Source organism: Myxocyprinus asiaticus, chromosome 26 (genome assembly GCF_019703515.2).
Source record: "Myxocyprinus asiaticus isolate MX2 ecotype Aquarium Trade chromosome 26, UBuf_Myxa_2, whole genome shotgun sequence".
NCBI lineage: Eukaryota > Metazoa > Chordata > Actinopteri > Cypriniformes > Catostomidae > Myxocyprinus > Myxocyprinus asiaticus.
The window spans coordinates 15304949-15318780 of NC_059369.1; the positions used below are offsets into that span (position 1 = coordinate 15304949).

The 13832-nt window shown below is 38.0% G+C and overlaps 1 protein-coding gene across 2 annotated transcripts; it reads left to right on the plus strand.

Annotated features, from left to right (window-relative positions):
• The first annotated feature begins 8173 nt into the window (after positions 1-8173).
• LOC127417203 (cytochrome P450 1A1-like) lies at positions 8174-13128 on the plus strand. 2 transcript variants are annotated; one of them, XM_051657043.1, is made up of 8 exons: positions 8189-8256; positions 8672-8801; positions 8993-9889; positions 9977-10103; positions 10215-10304; positions 10510-10633; positions 10843-10929; positions 11296-13128. In XM_051657043.1, the coding sequence occupies exons 3-8, from the start codon at positions 9050-9052 to the stop codon at positions 11603-11605; spliced, it is 1578 nt and encodes a 525-aa protein (XP_051513003.1). In that variant the 5' UTR covers positions 8189-8256; positions 8672-8801; positions 8993-9049; the 3' UTR covers positions 11606-13128. The 2 variants fall into 2 exon arrangements, with proteins under 2 accessions (XP_051513004.1, XP_051513003.1); XM_051657044.1 differs by lacking the exon at positions 8672-8801 and having other exon boundaries at positions 8174-8256.
• The last annotated feature ends 704 nt before the right edge of the window (positions 13129-13832 follow it).

The following is a 13832-nucleotide window of genomic DNA, read 5'->3' on the forward strand; positions in this document are numbered from 1 at the left end:
AACTTGGGTCAAACATTTTGGGTAGCCTTCCACAAGCTTTTCACAATAAGTTGCTGGAATTTTGGCCCATTCCTCCAGACATAACTGGTGTAACTGAGTCAGGTTTGTAGGCTTCCTTGCTCGCACACACTTTTTCAGTTCTGCCCACAAATTTAAATCTAGCTGATTGAGGTCAGGGCTTTGTGATGCCCACTCCAATACCTTGACTTTGTTGTCCTTAAGCCATTTTGCCACAACTTTGGAGGTATGCTTGGGGTTATTGTCCATTTGGAAGACACATTTGTGACTGAGCTTTAACTTCCTGGCTGATGTCTTGAGATTGCTTCAATATATCCACATAATTTTCCTTCCTCATGATGCCATCTATTTTGTGAAGTGCACCAGTCCCTCCTGCAGCAAAGCACCCCAACAACATGATGCTGCCACCCCCATGCTTCACAGTTGGGATGGCGTTCTTCGGCTTGCAAGCCTCAGCCTTTTTCCTCCAAACATAACGATGGTAATTATGGCCAAACAGTTCAATATTTGTTTAATCAGACCAGAGGACATTTCTCCAAAAAAGATCTTTGTCCCCATGTGCACTTGCAAACCGTAGTCTGGCTTTTTTATGGTGGTTTTGGAGCAGTGGCTTCTTCCTTCCTGAGTAGCCTTTCAGGTTACATCGATATAGGACTTGTGTTCCTGTGGATATAGATACTTGTCTACCTGTTTCCTCCAGCATCTTCACAAGGTCCTTTGCTGTTGTTCTGGGACTAATTTGCACTTTTCACACCAAACTACGTTCATCTCTTGGAGACAGAATGCGTCTCCTTCCTGAGCGGTATGATGGCTGCGTTGTCCCATGGTGTTTATACTTGCGTACTATTGTTTTTACAGATGAATGTGGTACCTCCATGCATTTGGAAATTGCTCCCAAGGATGGACCAGATTTGTGGAGGTCTTGGGTGATTTCTTTTGATTTTCCCATGATGTCAAGCAAAGAGGCACTGAGTTTGAAGGTAGGCCTTAAAATACATCCACAGGTACACCTCCAGTTGACTCCAATTAGCCAATTAGCCTATCAGAAGCTAACTAGCTAATATTACGTGTTCAGTCTATAGGCATGCACGCGAGTACTTCAAAACAACGCGCGAGACATTCAAAACTACAATGGCGGACAACAGGACTGTATTTGTGCTGCTCAAGATTTTGAGTTTATTGACACTTCTCCAGCAAAGTGTAGATTTACTGCATCACTACTATGACCAGCGATCGCCATCTTCATTGTTCGTATTCACCGCTCTGTGGAAGAATGCTTAGGTGCGCAGGCGCGTAGTGTTTCTTTACAAAGTGACATCGCCAACTACTGGCCTGGCATGCATAATACAGTGTTTTTAGTCGTTTTCGCGGATCCGTTTGAACGGGGATCGTTTTGACAACGTTGTTGTCTGTACGCAAAACTTTTCAAAAACGCAAAGGAAAAACTTATCCGTTTTTATTACATCATTGTCGTGTAAACGTACCCTTAGTGTATGTAAACTTCTGACCCACTGGAATTGTGATATAGTCAATTAAAAGTGAAACAATCTGTCTATAACAACTGTTGGAAAAATTACTTGTGTCATGCACAAAGTAGATGTCCTAAACGACTTGCCAAAACTATAGTTTGCTAATATTAAATCTATGGAGTGGTTAAAAAAAATGAGTTTTAATGACATCAACCTAAGTGTATGTAAACTTCTGACTTCAACTGTAAGTGTTCAAATGTTTGATGCTTTTTGTTTCGCCACTCGGTTTTGTCCAATTGCTGTTCTGAGTACAGTCTTTTGCTGTCATTTGTCTCACTAAGTGTAGGTAACCTGTGCACTTCACAAATTATTAATCCAGCATGCCAAATGCAAACAAGATGGAATGTTTTTTGGAAACTCACTTCTCTTGTATAAAAGAGTATTCTTTGTATACAGCCAACATACTTCACATTTTTGGGGTGACCTTTTATTGATTATTGACTTGAAACAGTGAGTGTTTACATTTTTACGGACTGGCCACATTTACTTCCATTGTAAGTGTCTCACTGTAACCCAGATTTTTCCTTTTTTTAAAGAAAAGGAGGGACAAGTCGAAATTAATCTTTTGTAGTAATCAATATTATGTCACAAATGCTGTCGAATGAGCTTAACTTGAAACCGGAATATTCCTTTAAGCCCATAGCATACTTTACTAAGCGTTCAAGTAAAATTGAACGCTAGCCTTTCAAAGTATGCTTAATTTGACTGTGTGCGCATACACATGCGGTTGGCGCATGCACGCAACGACTGAGATACTGGACTATTTCTCTTCAGGAGTTTAGACCCATAAAGATGTCTCTATATTCCTTTAGACTCCAGTTATTCAAATGCAGGGTTCTCCTGACCTACTCAAAACACGCTCTTGACGGGCATATCTGCTGTTGTTGTTTCTACTTTTGTATCCTGTATTTTAGCAGCGATTAAATCTTCTAGCGCTTCTTTGTCACAGCAATGGCACAACGGTGAGTGTTGCCACCTTGTGGACACACTAATTAATGCAAACAAATCTAGGTGCATGAGAGTAAGCACGGTTAAGAAATTTTGTCTGCACGCTTTCAGTGCTCGAGCACTCAGATGATGACGAAATTTGCATCACGCCTAGCATTCGTGTCTGACAGAAGTATACTTTGGGCTAAAAGGTGCATCCCAAACCACACACTTCTGCACTATTTTACGTCATTTTGAAGTGTAAGTAGTGCAAGCAGTATGTTTACACTGAAAAAGCAACAAAAAGAAATGTACCCGGAAGAGTACCCGGATGATGCACTTTTTCAACCGTCAAAACGGAGTGTGGAATTTTGGACACTTCATGCACTCAGCACACGTGGCTTGCCGTACATAGCGGAAGGGGCGGCGTTACCGGCAGCGATGGTGATCTGGCAAAACAAGTGTAAATAATAGAGAATATGACAACTAGCAAAACTTTTGTGAAGATAGCAACTTACAAAAGTGAGTTAAATGCTTTACCATCATACCATGCTGTGTGAAATGTATATTATTGAGCTATACGTGTTGAACTGAGGGTGGATAGTGCGCTAAAGCTAGCGGCAACACAACGCTTGGGTTTGAAACGTCACTTCTGTCAGCTGTTAAACGGTGAACGCTTCTGTGTAGTAAAAACCGTTAAGTGTTCCATTTGGGACAATACTACACTTTGAAAATGCATACACTGCATGGCTGAGTGCAAAGTATATTTTAAAAGTGCATAGTGTATAGTGTGTTGTTTGGGACACAGCTTTAGTCTCAGTCACTATTCACTTTCTTTGTATGGAAAAAAGTCTCAATGAAAATAAATGGTGATTGTCTGAGACAGTAATTCTCCCTGATATCTTTTGTTTTCCATGGGAGACAGAAAGTTATACAGGTTTGGAACAACATGAGGGGGAGTAAATGGTGACAGAATTTTCATTTTTGGTTGAACTATCCTTATAAGTCGCACTTAATAAATTTCTAATGATTGCATTAGATATCTAATCTAATATAATATATCTAATGTAAGATATTCAATTGTTTCATTTAGTAAAATGTGAAAGAAGTGCAATTTATTCGAAAGAAAGCACTTTTCAAGCATAACATTTGACATAAGGACGTTGTTAGGTTAGAAATGATAAAACATTGTTTTCTAAATAAAAACAAAGAGTACTGTGACACTTTGTGGAACACGGCTTTACCCTCAGTCAGAGGCGATCACTGCTGTGAATGTGGAAGCTGCTCAGTTTGCTTGGTGTCGGACTGAGCGACCGCATGATTACGTTTCATTCTCAGCGCAAAAATCTGCACCTTCGTGCCGCTGCCGCCTTCGCGTGACTAGCCGAGCAGATTTAGGATTGTCCCGAACACCGAGCCCACCCCTCCAAACATTCTCACGCGAACACACGGGCGGGCGACAGAGCGGCTGCCCTCGGAATGGAACATTAGCGTACTGCATACTGCTTGGTGAAATAGCACTTGAAACAGTATGCATTGTGCCAATGTTTCCCAAATCTTGGGGAGCCCTGCAGCACCATCAGTAGTGCTCAAGTACATTAACACCAAAGCAGAAGTGTTCTTCCTTTTAACACATATTAGCATAATAGATAGGCCTATCATTTAGTGGCATCATCATTAATAGCCTATTATTAAGTCATTTCTAAATTTGGCACAAACTTAGAAAAACAAACTCACTTTGTATGCAGCTAACATGCTTTGCTTTTTGGGTTGAACTTTTATCACCACACTCTAATTACTGACTGGACCATAATTTCTGTTGAAATGTCTTAAGTCACACAGTACTTCAAGCCACTTAAAAATAACATTGAATCATGTAAATCTTTGCATAAATCAGTTTTCTGCATAACAAACCTTTAGAAAGGGTTTATGTAAAGACCTTTTTCTAAATGTGTATACTGGGTTGATAAGAGCACCGTGTTCTGTTTGATCTGGGTGACATGCTGTAGCCCCCAAAAGTATGTGGACACTTAAAGAATAGTTCACCCAGAACGGAAGATTCTCTCATCATTTATTCACCCTAATGCCATCCTAGACGTGTATGACTTTCTTACTTCTGCAGAACACAAACAAAGATTTTTAGAAGAATATCTCAGCTCTGTATTTTGAAGCTCCAAAAAGCACATTAAGGCAGCATAAATGCAATCCACGAGACTGCAGTGGTTTAATCCATGCCTTCTGAAGCAATCCAATTGTTTTTTTTGTTTGTTTTTTTTTGTAAGGACAGACCCAGCTATGGCTCATTTTTCATGTTACATCTTGCCATTGCAGTCTCTAGGCACAATCATGATTTCAAGCTCGATTACACTTCAAATCAAGATCAAATGTTTGACAGAAAGTTTAATTAAGTGGTGTCCATTTATAATTTTGGAAATTGATTATTTAGCTTTTTTACCAAGTTCTGTGTGTATGTGTCTTAACTTTCTTCTCAGGTAGTAGCTCACTTAGTGCTCAGCTGAAGGTGAAGGTCATTTTGTGGGAAGAACAAATTAATTTACTCAGTAGCTTTGTTCATGAAAGTTCTATATTTCAGACATCGTGTAACACAGATAACACACCTGTGGAATCCTCTTATGACTGCATCTCTGTTTGCCAAAATAATGCAAGCAGCAGCCTTAGAATATCCTTGAATATTTCTGCATCTTTCTAGACCATTCCATGCAGGAGTTTTCAAAATTATCAGCATCTGCCACTGTCTTTGCCCACTTTTACTTGCAACTTCGACAGCCAGGGTGACCTCAATTTCAAATAAAGCTAAGAAAAAAGCAAGACATTTGGTCTCCGTGTCTTCCCTTTAACATAGTCCAATCAAATGATGAGCCGAGAAAGAGGCTAGGTTTAGAATGGAATACTATAGTGTATTGAATACTGCCTATTTTTTCAACAGCATGTGAAACAATATGCATTATGCAACAATAAATAGTTTAATTGTTTATGTGTAATTGAGCAAGTTAACTAAGTTAATTAAGTGAGTGTCCATTTATAATATGCAATGGCTAATTAAAACATTTGTTATCCAAATTTGCATTTAAATGTTTTAACTTTTGCAGTCAGATCAAATAATGAGTAAACAAAGAGGTTAAGTTGGGAATAGAATAAAGCATACTAAGTAAAATACATAGTATGCCATTACGAACAAAGCCACAAACACACTGTAGACTGATCTAATGGGGTGCTGTCTTTTTGTTCCCAAACAAAAAGGGTGAAACCTCTCATGAGAACTTCAAAGCACATGCAAAGATGAGCAATTAATTAGGACAGAGCTGTCCATTCTTAAGAGGTCACTCACGCTTACCCCTGATGTGTGTAACATATTTGATCAATTAAAGATGGTGAAGCTTCACACTATGAAGCATCTAAATAAAGCAAATATTTAAAAATCATATATGAGAAGCACATTCTCAGAACATTCTCATAGATATCCAGTAGATATTGTGCAGCTAAACCAGCTAAGACCAGCAAACCAGTTTAGGTTGCATAAATTAATTGATTAATTAATTTATTTATTTCCAGCAGGGAAGAGAGTTTAAGTGGAACAAATACAAATAAAGCTTTTTGAATCTTGTATTTAAATCTGGGTTACATAAACTACCAGAACGAGGTGCACATGTAATAAATCAAAATTGCTCTATACATCACACAGTATTCTTTTGGTGCAACTGTTTAACTAATGTAATGTGCTCAGACACAGTGTGGTAAATGGTGGTAAAGGGTGAGGTGAACTCGCACGGACTTCATGCCGTGTGAAAGGTTGATCGTGGCGTGCTGCGAAGCGTGATAACTGTCTGAGGTTGCGAGATGCTTCCAAAGGAAACGGACCACAGAACAAACTAATAAACGCAATTGAGCTGATATAACCTGCTAAAAGGGGCTAATCTTTGTAGTGAAACCACACCATAGGCTAGGGTTAGTTGTCACACTTTTACTCCAGTGAATCTTTCTCAAGGTGGTATATATTTTTTTAATTCAATTTCTGTAGACCTAAACTCTAATGTCTTGTCAACAACAACAACAACAAAACTCTATTGAAAATGTCCACAGTTATAGACCAGGAAAAAAGTTATTACAAAATTGGGTACAAAAGTTATAATGGGGACCTGCCATTAAACAGCCTATTAGGCTTTTCAGTTAAATTTAAACAGTAAGGCAATTTTAAATCACAAAGCAGTTTATGAAACAACAAAAATGTAAAAGGTAACATGCAAAAAATTGTAAACCACTTTTGGCCCAGTGACATTGTAAATAATTAATTTTATAAAATCACAACATATAAAACACATGTGTATGAAAAATGGGTGAAGGAATCTGTGCAAGAGCTCAGAAACCACACACACACACACACACACACACACACACACACACACACACACACACACACACACGCCTTTGTATGCAGTGCTTACTTAATGAGTATGAGCGCACGCCAGGTGAACATGATCCTACAAATCAACGCAAAATTATTTTTTTTGTTGATTAATTCTTGGGCAAATATGTCTGCAATTACATTGCAATAAACAATTGTACTTAGTGTGCCTAATTTCTTAAACTATCAGAGAAGATTAACTTCAGACTACGTGCACCTCTGAAAGTAACATAAAGGAGGGTGTAACTTGAACAACAGTGTAAAATAAGATTGTAAATGTTTTCTTTCTTTCCCTACTATATATATATATATATATATATATATATATATATATATATATATATATATATATATATATATATATATATTATTATTATTATTATTATTACAGTAATGATGGAATCAGATAGTAATACCAATGTTGCTTTAATACTGTATACTGTGGTACTGAAATATACTGTGTTCATATGTCATGGTGTTTGCACAGTGTACTTACGGGAATACCTTGCTATTACTATGGTACAAGTCCAAAACTATGGTAGACTTCAAGCTTGATTGCGTTCTTTCTGTTTGTCTTCACTGTATTTTATTTTATGTTTTAATTCTATTATTTTTATTTGTGAATATTTGAATTTTGTTTCTAGTCCATGTATTGATTATGATAATTTATGACGATGGCTGTTTTGTAAAATATCATCAGTATGATTCCGTATGGCTTTTTATAGAGGTTCGCTTAATCAATAAAATACTGTGAATTTTGTATTTGTATTTGTATTTATTTTATTTTATTTTAAATAAATTAAACATACTTTGAAGAGATTTGTGATTTCTTAATTTTCTGTATCAGTTTGTAAAAAATATTTAAAAAAAAAGTTTATGAAAAAAGTTGTATTTAAATAAAAAATGTATTAAACATTTATTTATTTATTTCATTGTATAAGGAGCTATTTGATTGTAGGCTACTTCATCAGTAATGTTGTGGATGTTTTAATGATTATTTTTATTTTTTAAACGTACTGTGAAGAAATTGATTATTTCATACGTTTCTGTACTGTAATATATATAATGTTTGGAAACTCACTACAAGAACTGAACTTAAACATTTACTCACGCATTTCTTTCACTCTTTCTAAGATCAGCGGCCACTGGAATGAACTCCTCTCTGATCTGTCTCATTCACAAAGCGTCCAACTCTTCCCCGCTTCCTGACGTCACACGGAGATCAGCCAATCGCGAAGAGTTTTTCTCTATAAAAGTTGTATCCGCTGGATCATTGCAGCACTCCTCTGCAGCTCAACTAATTGACTTTGTATTGACACGTTCAGCAAAGAAAAGGAATTATTCTTCCATCTGCTAAAGGTAAGCCTGAAATCAATACCTCTCCTACTTTTAGAGAATAATTAATCACTTGTTCATTGACTAGTGTGCATGGACAGTAACTCATGTTTTAGATCAAAATAGTTGTTACTTCTTACTTAACTTACTTTTTATTTTTAAGAGAATAATTTATCATTTGTTTATCGAATGTGTGCATGTTCAATCATGTTTTTATGTTCAAGATTTAACAAACTTTCCTATTTTACTTTTTAGAATTCTAACTGGTGTGCATGTTCATTTAATCTTATTAAACATCAGAACTCATGCTATTAGATATTACTGGACTTTTTGGGGATGCAGTTTATTTTTTCTGCTGGACAGCTGCGTGACACTTTTTCTGAATGAAGGTCTCTCTCTCCCTCTCCCTCTCTCTCTCTCTCTCCCCCCTCTGTCACAGATATTCACTCTGCCCTTCAGGCTGTTCACTCCATGTGCAATTAATTAATGAAAGTGTTGTTTATCATTAATGGAAATGCACATAACCAACCAATTATTGCTTTAACTGCCAAAATATCAGTAAGGAGTTGGTAAGTTCATTGCATAAGCATAAAGTGGGTATGCAGAAGATTGACAGACACCAGACACACCTTTTTCAGTATTATTCACCCAAAAAAACTACACACTTTCTTTCTTTGTCTCTCTCTTTTTTCTTTATGTCCCACTCTCCCTCTGAGGTAATTTATCTCTAATTTATTCCACTCTGTTTTGTTTTGAGCAGGTAGCCTGTTCACTCTCTGCAAGAAAATCCACTTACAGAGAAAAAACAAAGGAAAAGATGTCTCTGACACTACTGTCAGTGTTGGGCCCCATCTCAGTGTCTGAGAGTCTTGTGGCCATCATTACAATATGCATCGTGTATCTCCTCATGCGCCTCATGCGCACTAAGATTCCAGAAGGGCTCAAGAAGCTTCCTGGTCCAAAACCTCTTCCCATAATCGGAAACGTCCTAGAAGTTGGGAACAATCCACACCTCAGTCTGACTGCCATGAGCAAGTGCTATGGCCCTGTCTTCCAAATCCAGATTGGCATGCGTCCGGTGGTGGTGCTCAGTGGAAACGAGACCCTCCGCCAGGCCCTCCTCAAGCAGGGCGAGGAATTCGCTGGGCGACCTGACCTCTACAGCTCCAAATTCATCAGTGATGGGAAGAGCTTAGCCTTCAGCACGGATCAGGTCGGAGTGTGGCGTGCCCGCCGTAAACTGGCACTGAGTGCCCTGCGATCATTTGCAACCGTGCAAGGAGAAAGTGCTGAATATTCTTGCGTTCTTGAGGAGCACGTCAGCAAAGAGGGACTCTATCTGATAGAAAGATTGCACACCGTCATGAAGGCCAATGGAAGCTTCGATCCATTCCGTCACATCGTGGTATCCGTGGCCAACGTGATCTGCGGAATATGTTTCGGCCGTCGTTACAGCCATGATGATGAAGAGCTGGTTGGTTTGGTCACCATGAGCGATGAGTTTGGAAGGATTGTGGGTAGTGGCAACCCTTCAGATTTCATCCCATTCCTGCGGTTCCTGCCCAGCAGATCCATGAAGAAGTTCCAAGACCTCAATGCTCGATTCAGTAACTTCATACAGAAGATCGTGAAGAACCACTATGACACCTTCGACAAGGTGGGTGCTCTTCAACATGACCATCAGCTTCTCTTTTATGGCCTGAATTATTGAAGCTCAACGTACATGTCTTCTCATGTGTTTCAGGATAACATCCGTGACATCACTGATTCGCTCATCGATCAATGCGAAGACAGAAAGCTGGATGAGAACTCAAATGTCCAAGTGTCCGATGAGAAGATTGTTGGAATCGTCAACGACCTCTTTGGAGCTGGTGAGTTAATGGAGAAGCTGTCATCAGTGTTCTGAAATGAGTGAAATAGACTCATTATGATGTTTCTTTTATGTTGGTGTGATTTAAAGGGTGCTTGATTCTCATTGACAGGTTTTGACACTATCAGTACAGCTCTCTCCTGGGCTGTTGTCTATCTAGTGGCTTACCCTGAGATCCAGGAAAAACTACACAGAGAACTTAGTGAGTATATATCCATATATCTACTGTATCTATAACAGTTACTCAACTGCAGCACAATTAAACAGTTAATTAGCATATTTTACACTTAATTGTTCTAAACAGTATAAACAAAGTGCATTAAATACAGAAATCTTTCTGCCGGACATGTTACTGTATTCTGTGTTTGGTCAAATGGCTTTGTATGTTTTTTGAATGCTCTCTCTAGATGAAAAGATTGGAATGGACCGTACCCCTCGTCTGTCAGACAGATCTAAACTGCCGCTGCTTGAGGCCTTTATTCTGGAGATCTTTCGCCATTCATCTTTCCTTCCGTTCACAATCCCTCACTGGTGAGTTACTGCGAAACCAGTTCCCCATTCACAAGTACTCAATAAAACAACACGTGAATCAAGTTTTAAGAGTTCAGGCAAACAAGCATAATCAATAGACGGAACAGTGCAACAAGGACAGCTGTAAACATGAAGCAATATTTACCAAAGTTGGCCAGTTTTAAAGGCGTTTTTATGGTGTTATAATGTTATTGTTTTTTCTCTTTTAGTACCACCAAAGACACGTCACTCAATGGATACTTCATTCCAAAAGACACCTGTGTGTTTGTAAACCAGTGGCAAGTCAACCACGACCCGTAAGTTTCCCGTTTGATCAGTGATTTAACAGCAGGATCACACGGAATCTGTGCATGCATAATATACCAACAATGGGAAAACCCAAAATTCACAAAGTTCTTCACATGCCTTGCCCCTTGTGTGTTTGCTATTTTGGCTAATTTGATCATGCTTTCAGTTACCAATAAGAGTGTAGTACTCTCAACTCCATTTAACCATTTTACCATGTTTAAATCAATTTTACCATGAATACAAAGCAGAAAATGCAGAAACATTCACAGATTCTGTTTGGGCCTGTTTATCAGGAATGAATTAAGGAGAACTGTGGTCAAGTTTTGGTATAACTCTCTCTGAAATAAAGCTGAACCTGGTGTCTCTTTCTGCAGAGAACTTTGGAAAGATCCATCATCCTTTAACCCTGATCGGTTCCTCAGTGCAGACGGTACAGAACTCAACAAGATGGAAGGAGAGAAGGTGCTGGTTTTTGGCTTGGGGAAGCGCCGTTGCATCGGTGAGAACATTGGACGTGTTGAGGTCTTTCTGTTCCTGGCCATCCTGCTGCAGAGGTTAAAGTTCAGCGGAACAGGAGAAATGCTGGACATGACGCCCGAGTATGGGCTCACCATGAAACACAAGAGCTGTCAGCTGCGGGTCACACCACAACATGGGTTTGAACTTAATAGCGTTGCATCGTGATCTAAATGAAAGTTCATTAAGTTAAGTCATTTTCATTTAATGCTTTTCGCAACACACATCGTTTCAAAGCAGCTTTACAGAAAATCTTGCATTAACAGAAAATGAAACTGTAATATCTATAAAGTCTTCATCATAGTGTAGTTTGATTAAATCTGATTGTAAATTGTGTATAAAGATAAATAATTAATTAATTGCTTTTAGAACCCCAGTGAGCAAGCTGAAGGCGACTGTGGCAAGGAACACAAAACTCCATAAGATGTTTGTTAATGGAGAAAAATAACCTTGGGAGAAACCAGACTCACTGTGGGGGCCAGTTCCCCTCTGGCTAGACAGCATGAATATACTGTAATGCCAATATTAATTATTTGTGTGCAGCGCAAGTCATGGTTTAAAATTAGTAATCTAAGTAAGTGTTAAGGGCCAGTGATTAAACAAATATTTTGTATGAACTGTAAGATTAATGACTAATGTCTTTGAAGTCCTTCCTGGATTAACTGCAGAAGTTCACATAGAAGCATTGTCCTTTGTTAGTTGGCTGATGAAGGCTTTTGTTGGCAATTAACTGATAGTCTATGTATTCCATTTTAAGAGTGTAGTCCATCATTAGACCAAGGTGATGCAGGCAGAGATCAGTGACATGCATCTCAGTTCAACCTGTGATTTAAGTCCAGTGAAAAGTTCAACATCAGCTCACAATGCCAAATATTTGAAAGATGTTTGTATCAACTCTGATGCAGGTAAATGCATCTGGTGCATTTGACTGCAGTTATTTTAACCGTGCTGGACTGCAGAGCTCATAACCCCGAGTCTGCACCCAGATTCATCATCTCTTATGTACATACATCTTCGATTCAAATGCAGATTCACGTTCACAGCTGAAACGTGGATTCAAACTCTTTCATCCTTTCACAAATATTCAATATTTGTGCTTCCAAATATAGTGCAGAGTAGTGCAAATAACACAGAGTGTCTGTCACAACTTTGCACCTTAAGCTGCTTTCATGCCAGTCTGTCAAACGATGCCTTTGATTGTCATAAGCTTTATAGAGATTCCTCAAACCACTGCGCGTCTACTAGACGACACAAACTGAAGCTATTTTCTAATATTAAATTACGATCCCAAAATGTGATCCATGTGTAAATATACAGCCACTATTACCATTTGCTTGATCTTCTGTTTGTTCATGTTGTTGAAATATCTACTGTTTTGTATTTATCAAGGTGCTTCCAGAAATTCGATATTATTAATGATCAATCTAGATTTTCTTCCCTGAAATAATGTTTTTGTTGTTTAATTGTTTAATCTACGACCTGATATTTTCTGTGGCAGGTAATTTGTATTTTATTTTGTAAAAAATTGTTTGTATAATGAAGGAATTTAACATCTGAAGTACTAAAGATGTCATTTACAGTAGTAAATAATTACTGCAATTGTGCTCTCATATCAACTCTGTGAGCGGCTGCATTGCTTTTGCAGAACCTATTTATGATTGCTGAATGAACAATAAATCTCAATAAGTCTCTTTCTGTCTCTGTTTTATCCTAGATCCTATGAATTAAAAGCATAACTCGGTAGATATCTGAAAACATGAAAAGCACAAGACATTTTGTGAGACAAAAATACATAAATTAATATAAAAAGTAATCCATTTTTAAAAAATGACTCTAAAATACAACCACAAAAAGTTACTAAAATTTCCCATACAAAAAGTACTGAATGGCAAATACTGATGGTATGAAATGTTATTCCAATTTGATATGTATCAGGGGTCCTGTGTGACCATATTTCTAAACCATGGCATCTGCATAGTTAGTAGCTCTATGGTACATGCTCAAAACATAAAACGATGTATTATGTCCCTAGTGCTATGCTATGGTATTCTACCACGATAATACAATAGTGTCATTTATGAATTATTATTACAAAACTATGATTTACTATAACATGGCACAACACATGGCAGATGATTTATTTGTTTATTTATTTATTTAGATGCAGCTTTTATTTAAAGTCGGCATGAAACGGAAGTTACGACCAACTTTACTTCCGTATTGTGACGTATTGCTGAGTGAAACAGCTTATCAAACAAGAAAAAAATGTAGGGCGGGATTTTAGTTTATCCATTGGTTGTTGATTGGATTGTGAAACAATGGGGGTTGCATAGCGGGATGGAGGCAGATGTGAATGTGAGTTTGCAGTGGACACACACACCCCTTCCACCGTGCT